General features: G+C 41.7%; 1 protein-coding gene across 1 annotated transcript in view; it reads left to right on the top strand.

The window, feature by feature from the left end:
- Nucleotides 1–18,077, top strand: part of fbxw7 (F-box and WD repeat domain containing 7) — a 133,346-nt gene extending 115,269 nt beyond the window's left edge. Inside the window, exons 9-15 of the mRNA XM_074693750.1 lie at nucleotides 142–265; nucleotides 449–585; nucleotides 2,876–2,989; nucleotides 9,580–9,761; nucleotides 11,449–11,674; nucleotides 12,387–12,597; nucleotides 15,698–18,077. Coding sequence (XP_074549851.1) covers nucleotides 142–265; nucleotides 449–585; nucleotides 2,876–2,989; nucleotides 9,580–9,761; nucleotides 11,449–11,674; nucleotides 12,387–12,597; nucleotides 15,698–15,966 — 1,263 coding nt within the window. The 3' untranslated portion in view covers nucleotides 15,967–18,077. The remainder of the gene's footprint in view (nucleotides 1–141; nucleotides 266–448; nucleotides 586–2,875; nucleotides 2,990–9,579; nucleotides 9,762–11,448; nucleotides 11,675–12,386; nucleotides 12,598–15,697) is intronic.
- The last annotated feature ends 229 nt before the right edge of the window (nucleotides 18,078–18,306 follow it).

The following is an 18,306-nucleotide window of genomic DNA, read 5'->3' on the forward strand; positions in this document are numbered from 1 at the left end:
TTATCGTAATTTAGTTAACCAAGTCATCCCTGCATCTTGTTTGCTCTGTTCTATACACCTGCTGCAGTGAATAACAGCTCGCTTTTCATGTCTGCTTTTCCGTTTACACCGCTCACATTCCTCGTCCTTCTCTGTCAACAGCTGGCTTTGTATGTGCTGTCATTCCTGGAACCGAAGGACCTCCTCCAAGCAGCACAGACGTGTCGCTACTGGCGCATCCTGGCAGAAGACAACCTACTGTGGAGGGAGAAATGCAGGGAAGAAGGTGAGTTTGGAGTCTTTATGACCGATCCAGACTGTGGGACTCAATGCCAGAGTCACCCAGCTGGAGCAGTCTGGGGCAAAATGCTGTGTTTAAAGATGTGCCGGTACTTGTTTTTGAGACAAAACTTTTAGAGGATAAACACAAGCCTGTTAGTCCAATCTGTCTATGTCTCCCTCCTAACAGGCATCGATGAGCCTCTGCCCCTCAAGAAGAGGAAAATCGTCAAGCCTGGCTTCACTCACAGCCCCTGGAAGAGTGCCTACATCAGGCAGCACAGAATAGACACTAACTGGAGGAGAGGGGACCTCAAATCACCCAAGGTAGTCTTTTCTCTGAACTTCAATTCCCCACATCACTGGCTCCTGACCTTTTTGGCTCGAGGCACCCTGCTTGGATTGTCAGACCAGTCCATGTTCCCCTTTGCTGATTTATAACTACCATGCTCCTAATCTTTAACTCTTTAATAAACTTGTATTGTTTTTTTGTTTTCATTTATTTATAAAGCATCAATACAAAAGAGGCTTTTTGTCTGTGAGGCCTAAAATCATTAACTTTTTCTCTTAATCATATATGGTCAATAGAAAAAGTGTTCTATCACTAAAACCTATGGATCAAAAGAATAGTGCGAGTCGTTCACCTTACAAAGCTTTTTTGCTGTCATTTAACATAAATAACATGTATTTGTTGGTTATGTAAGGTTTGTGCTTCTAACTAACTAACTTACTAAAATTATGCAGAACATATAGACAGAATGACTATAATTAAAATCGGGACTGAAATTGTTGAAGGGAAGCTAACACTCTTTCTCTAACTATATCCCAATTAACTTACAGCTATCTATCAGTTGCTACAAACTGTTGGTCCATTATAAGCCAGCTTTAGCCAATAAGATGACTTTCCCTATTGTTTAAAGCCATTTATCACTAAATCAGATCAGGGAACCTTATTACTGAAACATTTGCATTAAGATGTCAATGCTCTCTTACTAAAGTCCACACAGCCTCTCATGATTTTATGTATTTTCATTGTCATTAGTGCATTTCTGAACATTTGAATATCTTAAAAGATGTTTTTTCTGATTTAGCTCATAAATTAGTGCAGTGATGAAAGAAAAGGAAAAGAAATGAATACTCTAACATTTTAGATTTTACCTTAGTTTTAGCTGTATGCCATTGTTTCCAAAAATAAGAAAAAGATATGTGCCAGACACGTTTAATTATACATGTAATGGCTGTTGTATATTTTTTTATATTTTAAATAACAGTAAATATATTTGAATACATAGGTAATACTCACTTTAAAATGTAGATTATTATACATACTAGAGATAGATTGATATGGATTTTTCCGGGCCGATACTGTTACAGACTATTTGTAGTCAAGGAGGCCAATAACCGATATTTGAAGCCGATATTAATTTGCAGTCAAAGTTAAAATATTGGTGTCAAAATTTCAAACAATACAAACTCCAACAGTTAACTTCATTTAAATACCTTTAAGCATGAGCTTACTAAACAGCTCCCAGGCTTAGTATCATGTTTTATAAAGTTAAATTAAAACTTAAAAAAATAAATAGCTAAAGTTTTCTACGGTAAATAAAGTTTTCCAAAGTTTTAATGTAACTTCAATAACTGGAATAACTGCACTGCTGACTGGCTGTTCACTAAGTCATGGCTTTGCGTGTAACCAATCAGATGGTACTGTGGGTGGGACAGTGCTGGGAACTAGTAGTGAGTGCTGACAGCGGAGCGCCTGCATCAGAGCCGCAACAATGCAGTTTTAAATTGTGTCTTATCGGCCGTTGGATTAAAAAAAAAAAAGGCAACGCCTCAAAATGCCAAATATGGGCCCCGACCTGGCCGATAATCGGTCTATCCCAAATACATATTTGTGCCTCTCAGTTGAGTGTTTAATTGTGAAACATCTGGCAGTTACAGTAATTGCCCCTAACAGTACGGAGCCATGTGAAGGCATGTTACTAGATCTCTGATTAAAAAAAGAAAATGAGGTTTAAATAGGACTGAAGGTGTTTTATTGATGAAAGGTTAGTGGTGGGGCAGGTCTCGGCTCTTCAGTTTTCCATGTTATTGCCAACTACACTTGAGCTCAGCACTGTTTACTTTCTTTCAATTCAGAGACTCCATTCCTCTTCTGCCTGAACTTAAGTTACCTGTAAAACCTGAGCAGCATGCTGCAGCTGTTCTTGAATTTGCCTTGTTTGCCTTTGAAGCACCTTCAGGTGGTGTAAGGCCACCTCTGATGTAAATTTGGTGATGGTGCTCTTCATACTTCTTTGCATATGAAGTGTGCTCTGTTGTTTGCTGAGCTTGTAGTTCTGTGACCCAGTATTGGCTGAAAGAGACTATACACACACACACACACACACACACACACACACACACACACACACACACACACACACACACACACACACACAGAGAGCAAAAAACTCTCCTGTGCTCAGCTGCAGCACTTGGTGACATTTCTCTCTTATCTCCTCTTTGATGTGTAATGCACCAGAGTTGTGTTATTGTCAGTTTCTTTGTCATTCCATGTGCACTTGTCCTCTAAGTCCTCTTGACTACATTTTTCTTCCATTCCCTCTGGAAGGTGCTGAAAGGTCACGATGACCACGTGATCACCTGCCTCCAGTTCTGTGGGAACCGAATCGTCAGTGGCTCCGATGACAACACGCTGAAAGTCTGGTCAGCCATCACAGGAAAGGTATGTAATATAACCTTTACTATTTCCTGTTTACTCCCCAAGCCTTAATGGATTCCTCCTCCTTTGCAGACGTTAATGGGCTTCAGCTCAACTTCGACCAACTTCATTTATTTTTCAGTCTTAATGGGAAGTGAAGGAGATGGTAAATTATTGCTTAATGGTTGTAAGACTTCCTGTCATCTTGTGTTGCTTGTACAATTATCTCTCCATAGGAACACATCTACTTTCATCTTGCAGCTGACTGTATCAGTACAGCTCCCACTAACCTGACAGGTAGTAATTGTCAGGTAAAAACAACCTCTCAAGACTTTATCAGTGGACTCCTTCCACTTACAATCTGCAAGTTCAGAGACTTGTTACACAGCACATGTCCGCAAGCGCAGTTAGTATTCATTGCTGTTGCTGGTGCAGTCACACCGGCCTTGTGCTGCAGCCTTACACTGTGTATTAAAGAGAAAGGAAGCAGTTGTACTGTTGTGTTGGAGAGAGCTTCACAGGTTGTTGCAAAATCGCAGCGCTTTCATGTCTCAGTGTTGGACTCCATTTTCAAAAGAGCTTTTCACTGAAAAATCCCCTTTAAACTGTTGCTGCCTCTTCCTCTTGTCCCCTCTCTTTCTTTCATTTTTACCTGGCAAAAAACAGAGATCAGCCTGGGCTGTGGACTTGCTTTTTCATTGCACAGACATAAAAACACACTCAAAGAAAAGCCTGTGGAGGAATTGATATTCTGCATGATCACGGCACAGTAGGTTTCTCTTTCTGTTTCACACAAAAGAACAGAGAGTATTTCACTGCTGCGAGGACTAACAGATAGTAGAGTCGGCATTCAGCCAGCTAGTGATTACTCGGGTATCAGTCACAGCATTTGCTGATCTGAACAGATATCACCAAGGTCATCCGATAGACATGCAGCTCTCCTTCACCCAAAGACTAATATAAGGATGGCAGGTCGCTGAGTTACCGCTGCAGCAGCTCTGTATTTGTGGTGGGAGTCTACGGTGACTCACATCACCAGCAGGCACAACGGCTTTTCGTGAAACCACCCTGCTTTCAGACACACGGCACATTGTTTGGGGTTTCTACAACGTTAATCCGACTCAGACTTGTTTGTTTACATTACCCATGAAGACGAGATGAGCCTAAATCTGTTTCTGTTTGAGGTGCTGGATTCAGAGCACATCTCTCCCTCTGTGGATTTCACCTCTGTGCTTCCTGAGCTCTCTTCCCCAGAGAGAGCAAAGAGGGAGAGAATCCCTCGCTTGAGAGGAATGGCCAATTAAGCCCAGTCAACCATTTTAGCTGAAGTGGCTGTCGATGCCAGTAAAACAGTAAAGTAACAATACAATGGGATTACCTGCACCTGAATTTGTTTTTCCTCTCAGCTGTCAGTGTATTTTAAAGCCTTTGCCAGACTGTTTGAGGACTTGATTGCTACATTTTCTTTGCTGCCATCCTTTTCTATGAAGTGGCCTTTAGTGATGTCCAGGTGTTACACAGTCTGAGATGGACTTTGGACAAACATCCTTTTGTGGATCCCAGTTCACTTGGCATCGTCAGTCACTCTTGTCCAATACTATGAACAGCATCCAAGTGACATCATCTGTTGGAGTCTGAAGGGGCTTTATACAGCTCAAAGACAACAATCACTGTATTAGAAATGTTGACTGCAGCTAGTTTTTGACCTACCTATCAAAAATGTGCGAAGAGAAACTTAGACCATAGCTTTGCCACCTGGCACATGGCTGTCAGTGCTCCTTAAGATGCCTGTTTATTAGGGGTGGGGGAAAAAATTGAAAATTGATATATCAGGATTTTTTGTTTGATGATATCAAAATTGGGATTTTTTGGTCTAAAAATCTTTTCTTTTTTCTTTTTCAAATCCTTAATTTCATTCTTTGTTTATAACATAGACTGTATATAGAGTGGACAGGGTGGCTCTGCCATTAACCATTGTACGGTTTTGAAGCCAAAATACCCCCGTCACAGACAGCCATTCTACAATTGTGCAGCCAGAGTCTGCGCAGTAGAGACGATGAGGGATTCTGGGAGAATCTGAGTGAAGCCGGTTGACAAAAGTAATTATTATTATTTTTCTTTCGAGAGTCTAATCACTTCTTGACTCTACCTCCTGACATATTTTACAATCCCGGAAAAAAAATATACAAGAACAGTAGCTGTCAGTCATTGTTAAACATTACGTAAAGCCTCATTTTTAACCTCGTAAAACTAATCAAAACGAAACTTTTCAGAAAAAAGAGGACTTGAATACAAGACAGCCAAATGACATCTTCAAATCACCACAACAATCAGACGTGAGAAACATTTCTACGAGGTGTATTAATTTTTTAAAGATGGACCACAGCCCATCTGGAATGACTGGAAAGCCAGATTTTTTAACCTATACTGCAACCAGCCACCAGGGGGAGCAGTTTTTGTGGAGACCTCACATCGAGCCGAGCAAGCGGACGTCCATTTTTTTACAGTCTATGGTTTATAAACTAGGTTGGAAAAAAGTTACCACTTCTCACCAGCAGAGGGAGAAATGTTTCTTTCTGACTCACGTGATATACATTTTATGGGAAAATATGGCTCCTGATGTAGTCTGTCGACATTATCATCATCGTTTAACCTTTTCACATGGTCAGGTGTTATAAAAGCAAATGCAAAATTGTACATATCGAAGAATGGTAATTTAAATCGAATTGGCACCCCAAAAATCGTAATACAATCCAATCGCGAGAATAGCATAGTGTCCCAGCCCTACTATTTATGCGTAGTCTTAATGTTAACAAAACAAATCCAAGTACACTTGTTACACATGCACAAATGCTCACAAACTTAGTTTTGTATAAGGTGATCAGCATGTAACCAAGAGTTTTCTTTGCTTCTGAAGTCAGCCTCAAGTGGTCTTTCACCTGAAGAACTGCAGACCTCAGATTTGTCTTCATCTTTCAACACCAGAGACTGGAGAATAGTAATGATGTCAGAAAAATACCAAGTCCAAAACCTTCTTTATAAAAGTGACTCTTTTCACCTTGGTTTTTCTTTTATATTTCAAATAAAATCCTCCAAAGTAAGCTAAAGTAAGCTTGGGCTGCTGTAATAAAGCTCAGCTGTTAAGATCAAACTCCAGTATTACACAGAATGGGATCAATAAGAGATGAAGCACAATGATCAACAGAGATGAAGAGCACTGATGTTTGTCTTTAAACACTCTCCTTTTGAAGCTTGATGTTGTGGCTTTTTCTTTTTTTTTTTTCTTCTCTACAAGCCCTCATCAGATCCTGTGTTTTTCTCTGGATCACCTTTTCATCCATTAGCAAAAGTCATCCCTGAGAATCATTAACGAGTTCTGTGGACTGTTACAGATTTTAGGGTTAAATTGGCTCTTACACTCAGACTAGCAGCTACATCTGTCCTTTTTCTTCAAAGGAGACAGCTGTTGCAGCTCGCTCTGCGGGTGGAGGATTTAAATTAATATGATAGAAAAACAAATTGGTCACACAGAGAAGTCGTGCCAGGGGTTGATCCATGTCAATGCTTTTCCACAGCCACTTGTGCTGCTTTCACTCAGAAACTTTGTTTCCATTTTCAAAAAAAGACTCCCCTTTGATGACGCAGTATGAGACGAATGGAGCGGTGTAACATTGGCATCAAAATGTTCCCATGCTTACTTCAGCCTCAGTATCCCCAATGCATCTCCGAACAGTGCATCAGCTGTGATGCTGACAAGACAGCAGCAGATGCTTCTATCAATAGTTTAAAGAAAATCTGTGTTTCTGTTGAAGATTTCTTTTTGAATCATTTATTTCTTAAACTCAGAGGGCATTTTAGTCACTGAAAGTAAAGTGTCTCATCATGGTAACAAGATTCTTTGATAAACAAGCTTCCAGTTTTGTCCTGCTCTTAATTGATCTTGTTCTAAAACATGATAAATTGATATCAAGCTGTGAAGCAACCATGGGAGTTAGTGTATGAGCACATTACTTAAAAATTTCTCCCCGCCTTCCAAAGATCTGGGCCGTTGCTTGGTGCTCTGGTAAAACACGTCAGATTGAAATGTAGTGAAATATTGCGTCAGGGGTTTAACAAAAGCAAAGATCTGAAATGGCGAGGAGGCAGGTTAGGCTGCAGATTTGTGGTCTGCAGGAATCTGAAACGTCTTGTTTTCCCGTGTAGGCGTTACTAGAAGGCTCTGTCTTCACCTGATGGGACCTTGTCTTTGCCTGTCCTCCAGCTGCAGTGAAAGCTGTCAATCTTACACACACACACAGAGAAACACACACAAAGTCCCACACTTCTCATTGCTTCAGAGGGGGGCAGCCTGGTGCTTAACAGAGCTGTGTGTCCTTGGTGTCACAGCAGCAGTCTCAGCTGTCAGGCTGATCTAAGATGGCAGGCTTGTGGACTGCTGTCGTATCCAGAGAGAGGTGTCCTCCAACAGATGCCTGAGCTGCATGGATACCCTGCTCTCCTTCTAGCCTTTCTAACAAGCAAGGAGGAGATTGCTTTGGAGCCCTGACCAGAACCAAATATTTTTAAGTGATAACGGATGCAGGAGTTTCTTTCTAAAGTAGGGAAGGATTAATTTGGTAGGTTCACATAGGAAGCTAGGGTTGCGAAGATTATTCGTGGTCTATTTAATTGTCCATCATTATCTTTCTATTTCTGTTTTTTAAACTAGAAGATGACGTGTTTAGATGTTGTTTGTGAAAAACCAAAAGACTTTCAGTTTGATACAACAAAATATGGAAACTAAATAAAATCTCAGCTTTGGCCTTTTTTGTGTAGTCACATAGGAATGAGCAACAGAAGTTTTTAAATCGTACTTTTTAAGGTATAGTTTTCTTTGCATTCACTGCATCAGTCTATTGTTAAAGCAGGAGGAACACATTAAGCAGAACAGGATTATCAGAATTGGAAAAAAACGCTTCATGAAATTCCCTTTGTGGAGGACAAGAAAAGGAGAGTTGTGTGCAGGAGAAATTGTGTAAGACAGCTTTGATGATTAAAAACTACCTGTGTGCTTTGGAATCTCACTTTTCATATTGTTTGGCCATCTATTTTTCAGGATACAGGATACAACCTGCTTTAGTTTTTACTTTGCCTTCCTTCCTTTCTTCCTTTCCCATCAAAGTGTCAAACCAGGCATGTTTAACGTAGACTCTGGTGTTGCTTGGGTGATCTTTGTATAGCAGCGTGAGTCTACAATAATGCAGAGCTTGAACCATGGTGGCTTATTTTAACCTTTTCAAAGTGCTTTCTGCTTGCAGCTTTCACCTTTTGACCCTTATTCTCTGATATTTCCTGCCAATGTCTAGAACAGAGGCTAGAGAGAAGATGTATAAAATACAGGTTTTCATGCTCTTTCACTCTGTGTGTTTCTTAAAATGAAAGGAAAAGCAGATTGAAAGAATAGTCTGTAAACCCTCATGTGTTCAAATACAAAAAAAGATGCATTTTATGTTTGTTTTCTGACAGATAAAGAAGCCTGAGCCATTTATTTCAGGTATTCTGTCCTCCCACGCAGTGTTTGAGAAGGCTCTAATCACACTCTGTCATTCTGGTTCTTGGATCCTCAAATGTGCTTGGATTCAGCAGAAAATTTAGCATTCTTGTACGTTAAAGAAAAGAAGCATATTTTTTTAACAATTGTGGTTTTCAACACTCCTTTGTTAGGCAGTACACTGTAATGTAGATAATCCTGATTATACGTTCAGATATTCCACAAAGAAGCTATTGTTTATTTTCTATCGGTGTGTAAAGCATCATGATAGGACTGTGGTGATAAAACAGAGACTGAAGAGGTTGATTGTAAGGTCACGCCACAACGGCCCCTGGCTAATGAAGTGGTCCTCTTTATCGCAGGACAGGGAAGGGGGAGACAGGCTCCAGCATCATCTTCTTCTTTCACTCTGCTCCAATAAAACCTCTAACCCTGCACCGCTGTTCACCGCTCAGCCCTTTATCAGCTGCAGTTAAGAGGTCACATGTTGTACGCTTCAGCATTACGCTCCTCTCTGAACCTGCAATCACCACAGCCTTCAGCACAGACCCCTCTCTTGTACTAAAGACTTCTAATTTAATACATCTAGGATAATTAAACCCAGGGACAAATGAGACAAACTGTTGAAACTCAAATTGAATTGATCAGTAAGATTTCCATAACTGCTGTAATCAATAGCTAATCTACCATCCCTAATGAGGATGAATGGGTGCATTTCTGTACTGAAGACAGCTCTCAACCCTCTCTGCAAGGGAGAATGAATTTCCTGCTTTTCTGACAGATAAGTGAAAGCAATTATAAAAGCTCAGAGAGATTTTGTCCCAGTGCAGCAGCAGGTAAGGAACGACTGAGCTCAGGTTTCCTCTGAAAGGTCACAGGAATTTCACTGTACCTGTCTCTTCCCTTGAGGCAAAAAGGAGGCCATATGGGAGAAAATCATAAATTTGACTCTTAGAGTCCTTCAAGTCAAATGTTTACAAATCCTGAATGTCTTTGAAAGTAACTTTTTCAAATAGTTTAAGTCTTAAAAACAGTGAGGACTGTACTAACAAAGGTTGTCCTTCTGCTTCTTCTTGTCTTCCAGTGTTTGCGCACGTTGGTGGGCCACACAGGTGGCGTGTGGTCATCCCAGATGAGAGACAACATTATTATCAGTGGCTCCACTGATCGCACACTCAAGGTCTGGAACGCAGAGACAGGAGAATGTATCCACACCCTCTATGGGCATACCTCAACAGTGCGCTGCATGCACCTACATGAGAAAAGGTATGGAGCAACTTCATTGTTACTTGGCAGACTTTTTGGCTGTGTGGTGCTTTGAACGTGATACAAACTAAGTTGTTATTTTTCTCTAAGGATTTTCACAGTATTTTGAATTAGATTCAACAACTAAAAGTGAAGAAGGGTGGCATAATTTGCTGCTTTTTCAGTCTTTGAACAAAATAACTTTGTACTGTTGTTACATAACAAGCCACTTGAGAAATCCTTTTTGAGCTTCAAGAGAATGTGAGGGCTTGTGATAACTTTGTTCTGACAATCAAGTGACTGAGGAGATAATTGGTAGATTACAGGATTCAATAATCAGATGATGAATCCCTAAATATTTCCATCCAAAGAGGGGATCAGCACACAGTGTCACTGAGCAAATCTTAAAGTAGTTTTTGTAAAGTTGGGGGGCCTCAATGGAGTGGTTCAGTTTTCTTGTCTTAGGCATCTCCAACATCAGTCTCATGTCTCCACAGAGACTGTGGAGTTGTGGCCAAAACCTGGTTGGTGTAGCTTGGTATTATGGTGGCTTGAGTAATCAATCTTCCAGTTATCATCTCTGAAATTCCTTAAATAGAGCGTCAGTGTTTGAGTGTAAACCTTGCTGTCTAAAATGATAAAGAAAACAAATCGGTGTCTGTTCCAAGAGGCTGAACTGTTCTTTTAATGACCCAGATGCTCTGTTATTATCAGCATCATGCCGCCTGAGTTAGCAGCGATGCCACTGAGCCAAAAGAGCATCTCTGCTCCACTCTCTGCAAACACCGTCTCTATGAGAGCGAGCATGTGGTCTCGTAGTGATTAAGCAGACCCTGCGAGCTGTCTTAAGTGAACTGCTGCTCATTCATTCACTCACTGTTACACTCTGGAGACTCAGAGTGCTCTTTTGGCCCCAGGGCCCACCAAGGTTTTTGTGTAACGTTTGATTACTCACTCAGTGGAAACGCTGCGAGCTGCAGACCGACAGTGAATAACATGTTGGTGATTTCCATCTATGTAGCGCTGTGGGGCTTTTTATAAATACAGAGTAGGACCTGTGTGTATATTTACAGCTCAGAGATAGTTTTTTTAATAAACTGAAGGAATGTCTGACTCAGGTTTTATTGAAGGTGCTGGAGATATCGAGGAAACTAATAAAGAAACGTCAGTCTGTGTCATGATTCTCTTCACCTGCTTGTGTTTTTCTGTATAATACTCTTTGTACGCATTGTCCTTAAAGAAATAACCTGAGAGGTGTAAAACTTGAAAAAAACAGTCTTACCCAAAGGGACTTTCCTTTTCCATAACCTGTCATAAATCTTTTTTTCATATTCTGGTTGAAGACACTGCTGGAGGGCGTCTGGTTCAGTTACCGGGTGTTTGCGTACATTCAAGTATGAACATGAATGTGACACTTGTGGAGTTATTTGTTGTCAGCAGAGTGAAAGAAAACGTTCATTCCTGGGTCATTTCTTAGTCAGTGTAGCTGCCAAGGTATGAATGTCTGAATTAAGATGTGGAAACCTCTGAACATACACTCGCAGAATTGATGACTTTGCTAAAAGTGGAGCTCAACAGAAATAGCTGTCATAAAGGAATCATAATCTGTATAGCATCAGTTTCTCAACCCTGACCGTGTCCTCAATCTTAACACTCTATGACTCGTCTGACTCACTGTCTTTTGCTTTGCTGTGTCTGTTTCTCTCAGGGTGGTCAGTGGCTCTCGTGACGCCACGCTACGTGTCTGGGACATTGAGACAGGTCAGTGTTTACACGTCCTCATGGGCCATGTGGCGGCGGTGCGCTGCGTCCAGTACGACGGGCGGCGGGTGGTCAGCGGTGCCTATGACTTCATGGTCAAAGTTTGGGACCCTGAGACGGAGACCTGCCTCCACACGCTGCAGGGCCACACCAACAGAGTGTACTCATTACAGGTGAGAGGCTCCACACACAGCTCCATGAATGAATTTAAGACTGGAAACACACCATCAGCAATAAAAAAAAATAAGCACAAGTTAATTCATCAGTTAATCTCCACTTTATAACCATGACTGTGTGAACAGCAGGAGTAACAGAGTAGAGGAGTTTCTTTTTTGCAAACAATCCTTGACTCTGGGACAGTGAACCACATCAAATAGTCACAAACAACTCAGTATGATCTGGTTGGACTTATGTTTTCATCTTCTTTATTATGGTTTCAGTGCCTCCTCTTCAAATGTATTTATGTGAGTGTGAGTTTGCGTGAGTGTGTGTGAGTGTGTGTTCACTCCTCTGTGTCCTCTAAGATGTCCTCTCACCCACTCTGTGTGATTACGGTGCACTTTCAGCTCATGCCATCACCCTCAGAGAGCAGGCTGTTTACTGCTCCGACAGATAGATTGTTTTTTGAAGCACGCTGCATCATTTGGCTTTTAAAGTGCTTGTGCTCTACTCTTGAAACAAAAGAGATGCTTCAAAAATCAATAAAATTCATTCGTTTCAATGAGTTTAATCTCAAGTTTGCTAATAGAAACAGAGTATGCTGTGTAGGCATCAATTACAAGTTAAGCTGACGGTATCTGGATAGTCAGCCACTCTCATCAACAGTCATTTTGAAATCAAAATAAACAGGTATTGATGCTGTGCTCTGGTCCTCTCTGTCTCTAGTTTGATGGGATCCATGTGGTGAGCGGCTCATTGGACACGTCTATAAGGGTCTGGGACGTGGAGACGGGCAACTGCATCCACACGCTGACAGGGCATCAGTCCCTGACAAGCGGCATGGAGCTTAAAGACAACATCCTGGTCTCAGGAAACGCAGACTCCACTGTCAAGATTTGGGACATCAAGACAGGCCAGTGCCTGCAAACACTGCAAGGTGAGTCCAGGATGAGTCCTCCCAGTGAGCTCTGGCAGCAGCTATGTTTGTGTTTAAATATAGCTGTGTTGGAAGCAGGTCCTGGAGTGAAAAAATGGCTGAAGGAGGTTTCTAAATTAACAAGGAAACATAGTCATTAAGTTGGATAAAGCTGACAAGAGTATGAATGAGTTCTTCTACATTTTTGACTAGCTGACTACTCTAAAGCCAAAATAACAAAAAAAAAACTTAGTTGGTATAAAAATTGAGCACTTTTTTTCTAACTAAAAAGACTCACTAAGTTTGGGATGAAAAAATGTTTTATAGGTTTGCTTTGTGTGGCAAACGTTAGCAGAGCTGGCACCACCAGCCTTCAGTCCTTCGTACACGCTTGTGCTAAATATTCAGTGCTCTGGTTTAATGGTTACATGCTGCTTTAAACTATTTACAACTTCATCTCCATTTTATGAACCAAGACACTGCAATACCACACTACACTGCAAAATCACACCTTTCTTCTGTGTGTGATTACATCTGTATTGTCGAGCATTATGTTATTAATGCAGTATTAAATTAACCAGAGCCACACCCTTAGTGATGGGTTGTACAATATGTGACCAACATTGTAGGTTGTCAATATTGCAACTCTGGTGCTGACTTCAGGGTGGGTTTTTTTTTAGCAGTTTTAAAAGAATCCTCACGTTTTACCATTAAAACCACTTTGGAGAAAAGCCTAAACATCAGAAGAATTGAGTGAGTGGTGGTCCAAGAACATCCCTGTGATCTTCACCACCAGTACTACCTCCACAGTCTGTACTGTACAAATCTAGACTGATTCTATCTTTTACACGTAACGTTAAATTTCAAGTCATACCACAAGGCAACTGACATCTTAGGTAACAACATGGAGATGGTGAGGTAAAAAGAAAGCTGCACCTGATGGCCCAATTAAACACAGTCTAAATGACCTGGTTGTGTGTGTGTGTGAGGTAATACTGAGCCAACACCTTGTGCTCCTGCTGGTCCTGATTACAGCCTCATTTCCTTTGTGTCTGTTTAAATAGTTTCAAACTCCATTAGTGCCTCACAGGAAGTTTGAAATCCTCTACTGAATAGCAGCAGCAACCAGCAGTGCCCCACCCCTAAATACCCTCATTAGCAGGCTACAACCCAGTACGCTGCTGCTACCAACACACACACACACACACACACACACACACACACACACACACACACACACACACACACACACACACACACACACACACACACACCTGTTTAACAAATAGATACCCCAGTGAGAGTCTGAAGAGAGAGGGAGGGATAAGACCGGCCGTGGGGAGGGTGTGTGTGGGTTGTGCGCAATGACAGTGAAGAGAAAATGGGGGCCAGGGAACTTTGTAGGTCACATAATTAGGTCAGTGGACATTTTCTGCCATTCATTATAATGTTTTATAAGACAAAGGGCTGACAACAGGGTCTGCACTGTCAACTAAAGAGAGCATAGGTAATGATGGAGCAGCCCGCTTTGTTGTGGAAATGCAGAAAGAGGAGGAAGAGGAAGGGAGAGGCAGGCATGATGGGGGTTGCTGCAGAGCAGTTTTGTGTACTGGGGTACACAACGCAGCCTTTGATCATACTGGAGGAAGAAATTGAAAAGATGTTGAGGCTCAGTGATAGTGGGGTTTTGAGCAAATTCTCTCTTCACATTGATTTGGAAGCAGAGGAAATTAAACATATCTGAATAAAAAAGCTGCTTCAGAAACCAAAGTATAAAAAAAAAAAAAAAAATCGATGCATTTGCCAGCACTCGACTCTGCGCTCGTTTGTGTTTGTGTTTTTGTCCTCCTAATTGATCTAATTAAGATATCATTTTCAAGCCTTTGGGGAAATCTTAAGTCACAGCACACGTACAGTCAGATATAAAGTGCGCTCAGTGCAGGCAGTGAAGCCTCCATGCTCTCTCTAACTGCAGCCTCTTGCCAGCTGACAACACGCAGAAGGAGCAGACGGAGGTGTAGCTGAGGCTGCTTAGCCTCCATGACAGTGACGGGCCTGTCTTGGCATCTCTGTGCAGCTCGTCCTAAAGCCGGCCTGTAGGAGGAAGAAAGCTCACCACACACACACACACACACACACACACACACACACACCACACACACACACACACACACACACACACACACACACACACACACACACACACACACACACACACACACACACAGAGCAGCAGTAGCAGCAGATAAAACAGAGAGGAATCTTCTGTCTCACAGGCTCACGAGGGATTCTGTTGTTGTTTTTCGTTCTATACTGGCTTTAGTTTCCTGTTGTCTTAGAAATCAAGGCTCCAGCAATGAAATGATAAGAAAATGCATTGTGTTATTTAAATATTTTAATACCATTTTGTGATCAACAGTCTATCGGTCAGGAGGATAAATACAAAACATAAAGTAACTAATTGAAGTAGTTGTAGTAGTGGGAGGAGCACACATGCTTTGGGAACAGCACAACGAAAAGAAATCAGGCACTTTCCTGCACATTTGTTTTGTGGACATAATGAGCTCAACTGCTTTGAGTGGAATCTGAAAATAAAGTGCCGTATCCCTTTTCGTGTGCTTTATTTTCTTTACCGGCACATTCTGCCTTTACCTCTGTGCCAGTCAACTGCTCCATCCCTCACTCTTTCTCTTTCTCTCTTTTTCTGTGTCTTAAACATTTTGACACCCTTTAAATCAACAGGTCGACAAGCTCTCTAACCGCAATAATTGAACTATGTATCAGATTTTGTATTCTGATATAAAGAATGCACCATTTGTGAGAGGAAGAAGCTGTTCATCACTCTGCACCTTGAGGCTTGTGTTTTACACACCATGGAGTTCTGCTTTAACTGCTCCTGAAATTTCTGAGACTATCAGAGACTTTAACCCCTAGGGTAGGGACTCCAGGGTCAGGATGTACCGCTTTGGAGAAAATTTTCATCCTAGCACCTGTGGGAGAAATTTTAGTAAACTTCTGAAGTTCCTTGAAGTGTATCAGGGTTTTCGTGAATTCTCTCTGAAGTCAAACAGATGAGTGCTTGTCTTGTGTTTCTCTAATTTCTTCCCTCTGTTTTCTCCAGGTCCCCACAAGCACCAGAGTGCCGTCACGTGCCTCCAGTTCAACAAGAACTTTGTCATCACCAGCTCGGACGATGGCACGGTCAAACTGTGGGACCTAAAGACGGGCGAGTTCATCCGGAACCTTGTGACCCTGGAAAGCGGCGGCAGCGGCGGTGTGGTGTGGCGTATCAGAGCCTCCAACACCAAGCTGGTGTGTGCTGTGGGCAGCCGCAATGGCACAGAGGAGACCAAGCTGCTGGTGTTGGACTTTGACGTGGACATGAAGTGAAGAGGGAGGAACAAAGAGAGAGAACCACAGAGAGGAAGGGATAGAGAGGGAATGGGAGAGGAGGCACCTGGAACGCCCAACACTCTTCACCCAAACTGGCTAAATCTGCAACAACCTGTCCTGTCCTCTGCTATCATCTTCCCCCTTTGTCTCCCTTTGGGTAAATGTTACCTACACATGGGTCAGCCCCTGCTTTTGACCCCCTACAAAAATAGGTGCAGGCAGAGGGGATCGGGCTTGAAACAAACAGGGGGGAGAGGACGTCTGATCTGTCCCTGGATGGGAGGAAGAAGAGAGGAGAAAAGAAAGGACGACTGAACTCTTCTGAAGCGACTCACAACCCTGTCAGTGCAGGGTCGGCTTCGCACAGAGACTTGGTTTCGCTCAAGCCTGACAGATTTTGCGATGTACAGAGATATATTATTTTTTAAAAGACCCCCCTTCACACAAATCTCCCCTCTCCCATCAGTGCGCTCTCTCACACACCCACACACACACACATGTAAATTGGAACGTTGAGGTGAAAGATAAAGCTAAATTTCCACACACAGTTTGATGAGCTGCTTGTTGGTTCGGCCTGTTCTTAGGCTCGTTTCTTGTCACTCCATTTTCGTTCTTGTTCACTTAGTTTCACTCGTTTGATTTCTTTACAATATCGCACACAAACACAACTGTGAATTTCAATAAGTTCTTGGTTTATCATATGAAAGGGGATACCCTCTTTTGTTTATTTTCTGTCCTTGCTGTTGCCAACAGCAACAAATCCCAGTATTAGAAAGCTGCTCTGTGTAGGTTTGCTGTCTCTGTGTCACAAGGGTTCTTTTTTTCATCTTTATTTGAGTTGTTAGTTCTTCTTCTCAGTTTTTTTTCATCTTTAGGTTGGTTTGGAGCTCTGACTTCACACAAACACCAATGCTGTCCAGATTTTTTCAGTTTTCTCGGGGTGGTTTCCTTAATGCCGGTGCTGTGATGAGAGGAGGGAGTAAAGGTTGTTTGCTCTAAGCGCTGTGGATTAATGCCCCTGAAAACCTCCTCCCTGAACCCCTTTCCCCTCTTCTGTGTCCCCCAGTGGCCAAACTGTATTTATGCTGCTAGATGAACAGAAAAAGAGAGAGAGAGGGAACTTTTACTTGCTGTGACGTTTTAGTCCCAGGCAAAATTCCAAATTGAACTCTATATGTTTGGACTTTGAGAGACAAAACATGACAAAAGGTAACATCCAACATTTTTGTTTTATTTTGTTTTGTTTGTTTTTTTTGCCACTGAAACTTGAGCCAAACGTGCCTCTACGAGGCTGAGAGGAGGGAGCGCGTCCGACAGATTCTGACAGGATCGCCTGCAGAGAGGAAACAAGGGGATGTACACTGTTGGCGTGTGTGTGCGTGCTTGAGTGCGTGTGTTAGCGTGTTAACGGGCAACTTGTAAACACATTCCTTGGGACATAGCTGTCGAAGCTTGTCCTTTGGGGAAATGTACAAATGCTGTGTGGACTGGCAAAGAAAAAAAACTAGCAGATGTATCAGTTTAGAATGAAAGAACTGTCCGTATCCGTGTGTGATTGTTGTTCCATTCAAAGATGTCTGAAGCAACAGAGGAGACCATCACAAGCATCAACTGACAGGCTGCAGGAGTCTTAGTGTTACATGTTGCAGATAAAATCAGTGGCCTCGTGGATCACCAGTGGGAAAAACAAAAACACAAAAAGGCAACAAACGTGAACAGAGACATTGTAGCCAAACGAAAAATCGTCTCAATCTCCAAGAGTCACAACTCAAGCTGAACTGTGAAAGTGGTATAACACTGTATATTAAAAAAGAGAAAAAAAGAAAACAATCTCGCTCTATCTCCTCTCGTTGTTTTCTCCCTCTGTTTTAATTTATGATCTGGTTTGAGAAATCAGATTTGTTGCAGGTGTTTTATTTTTTCAGTTCATGTAAACTGCCTGGCAAAAAAGAAAACAGACAGAAAAAACCTTAAAGGGATTGTGTATTTGTTTGATTCACTTAGAATTTTATTTTCTTATAACTTAAGTGCAATAAAATGTGGGTTTTTTCTTTTTTCATTTCAAGCATATCAGTTGTCTGTTTTTGTTACCTATGTGAAGGCATCTTATATGTTCAATAAAGCAAATTATTTGGTTAATAAGAAGCACGAATACTTTTAACAGTTATCACAGTGCAAGCCAGATTTATCACAGTGCTCCTAAAGTGGTACTGACCAATTTCATACTCACAAGAAAATCAGGAAGAAGCTTCAATAATGTACAGATTCTCTCTACAGTTAACACTTTCTGCTTTAACACAGGCCATGTCCACACGTAGCCGGGTATTTGGGAAACTG

The sequence above is a fragment of the Halichoeres trimaculatus genome, unplaced genomic scaffold (assembly GCF_033239565.1).
Source record: "Halichoeres trimaculatus isolate MK-OKI-2021-1 unplaced genomic scaffold, fHalTri1.1 fHalTri1_scaffold_2, whole genome shotgun sequence".
Lineage (NCBI taxonomy): Eukaryota > Metazoa > Chordata > Actinopteri > Labriformes > Labridae > Halichoeres > Halichoeres trimaculatus.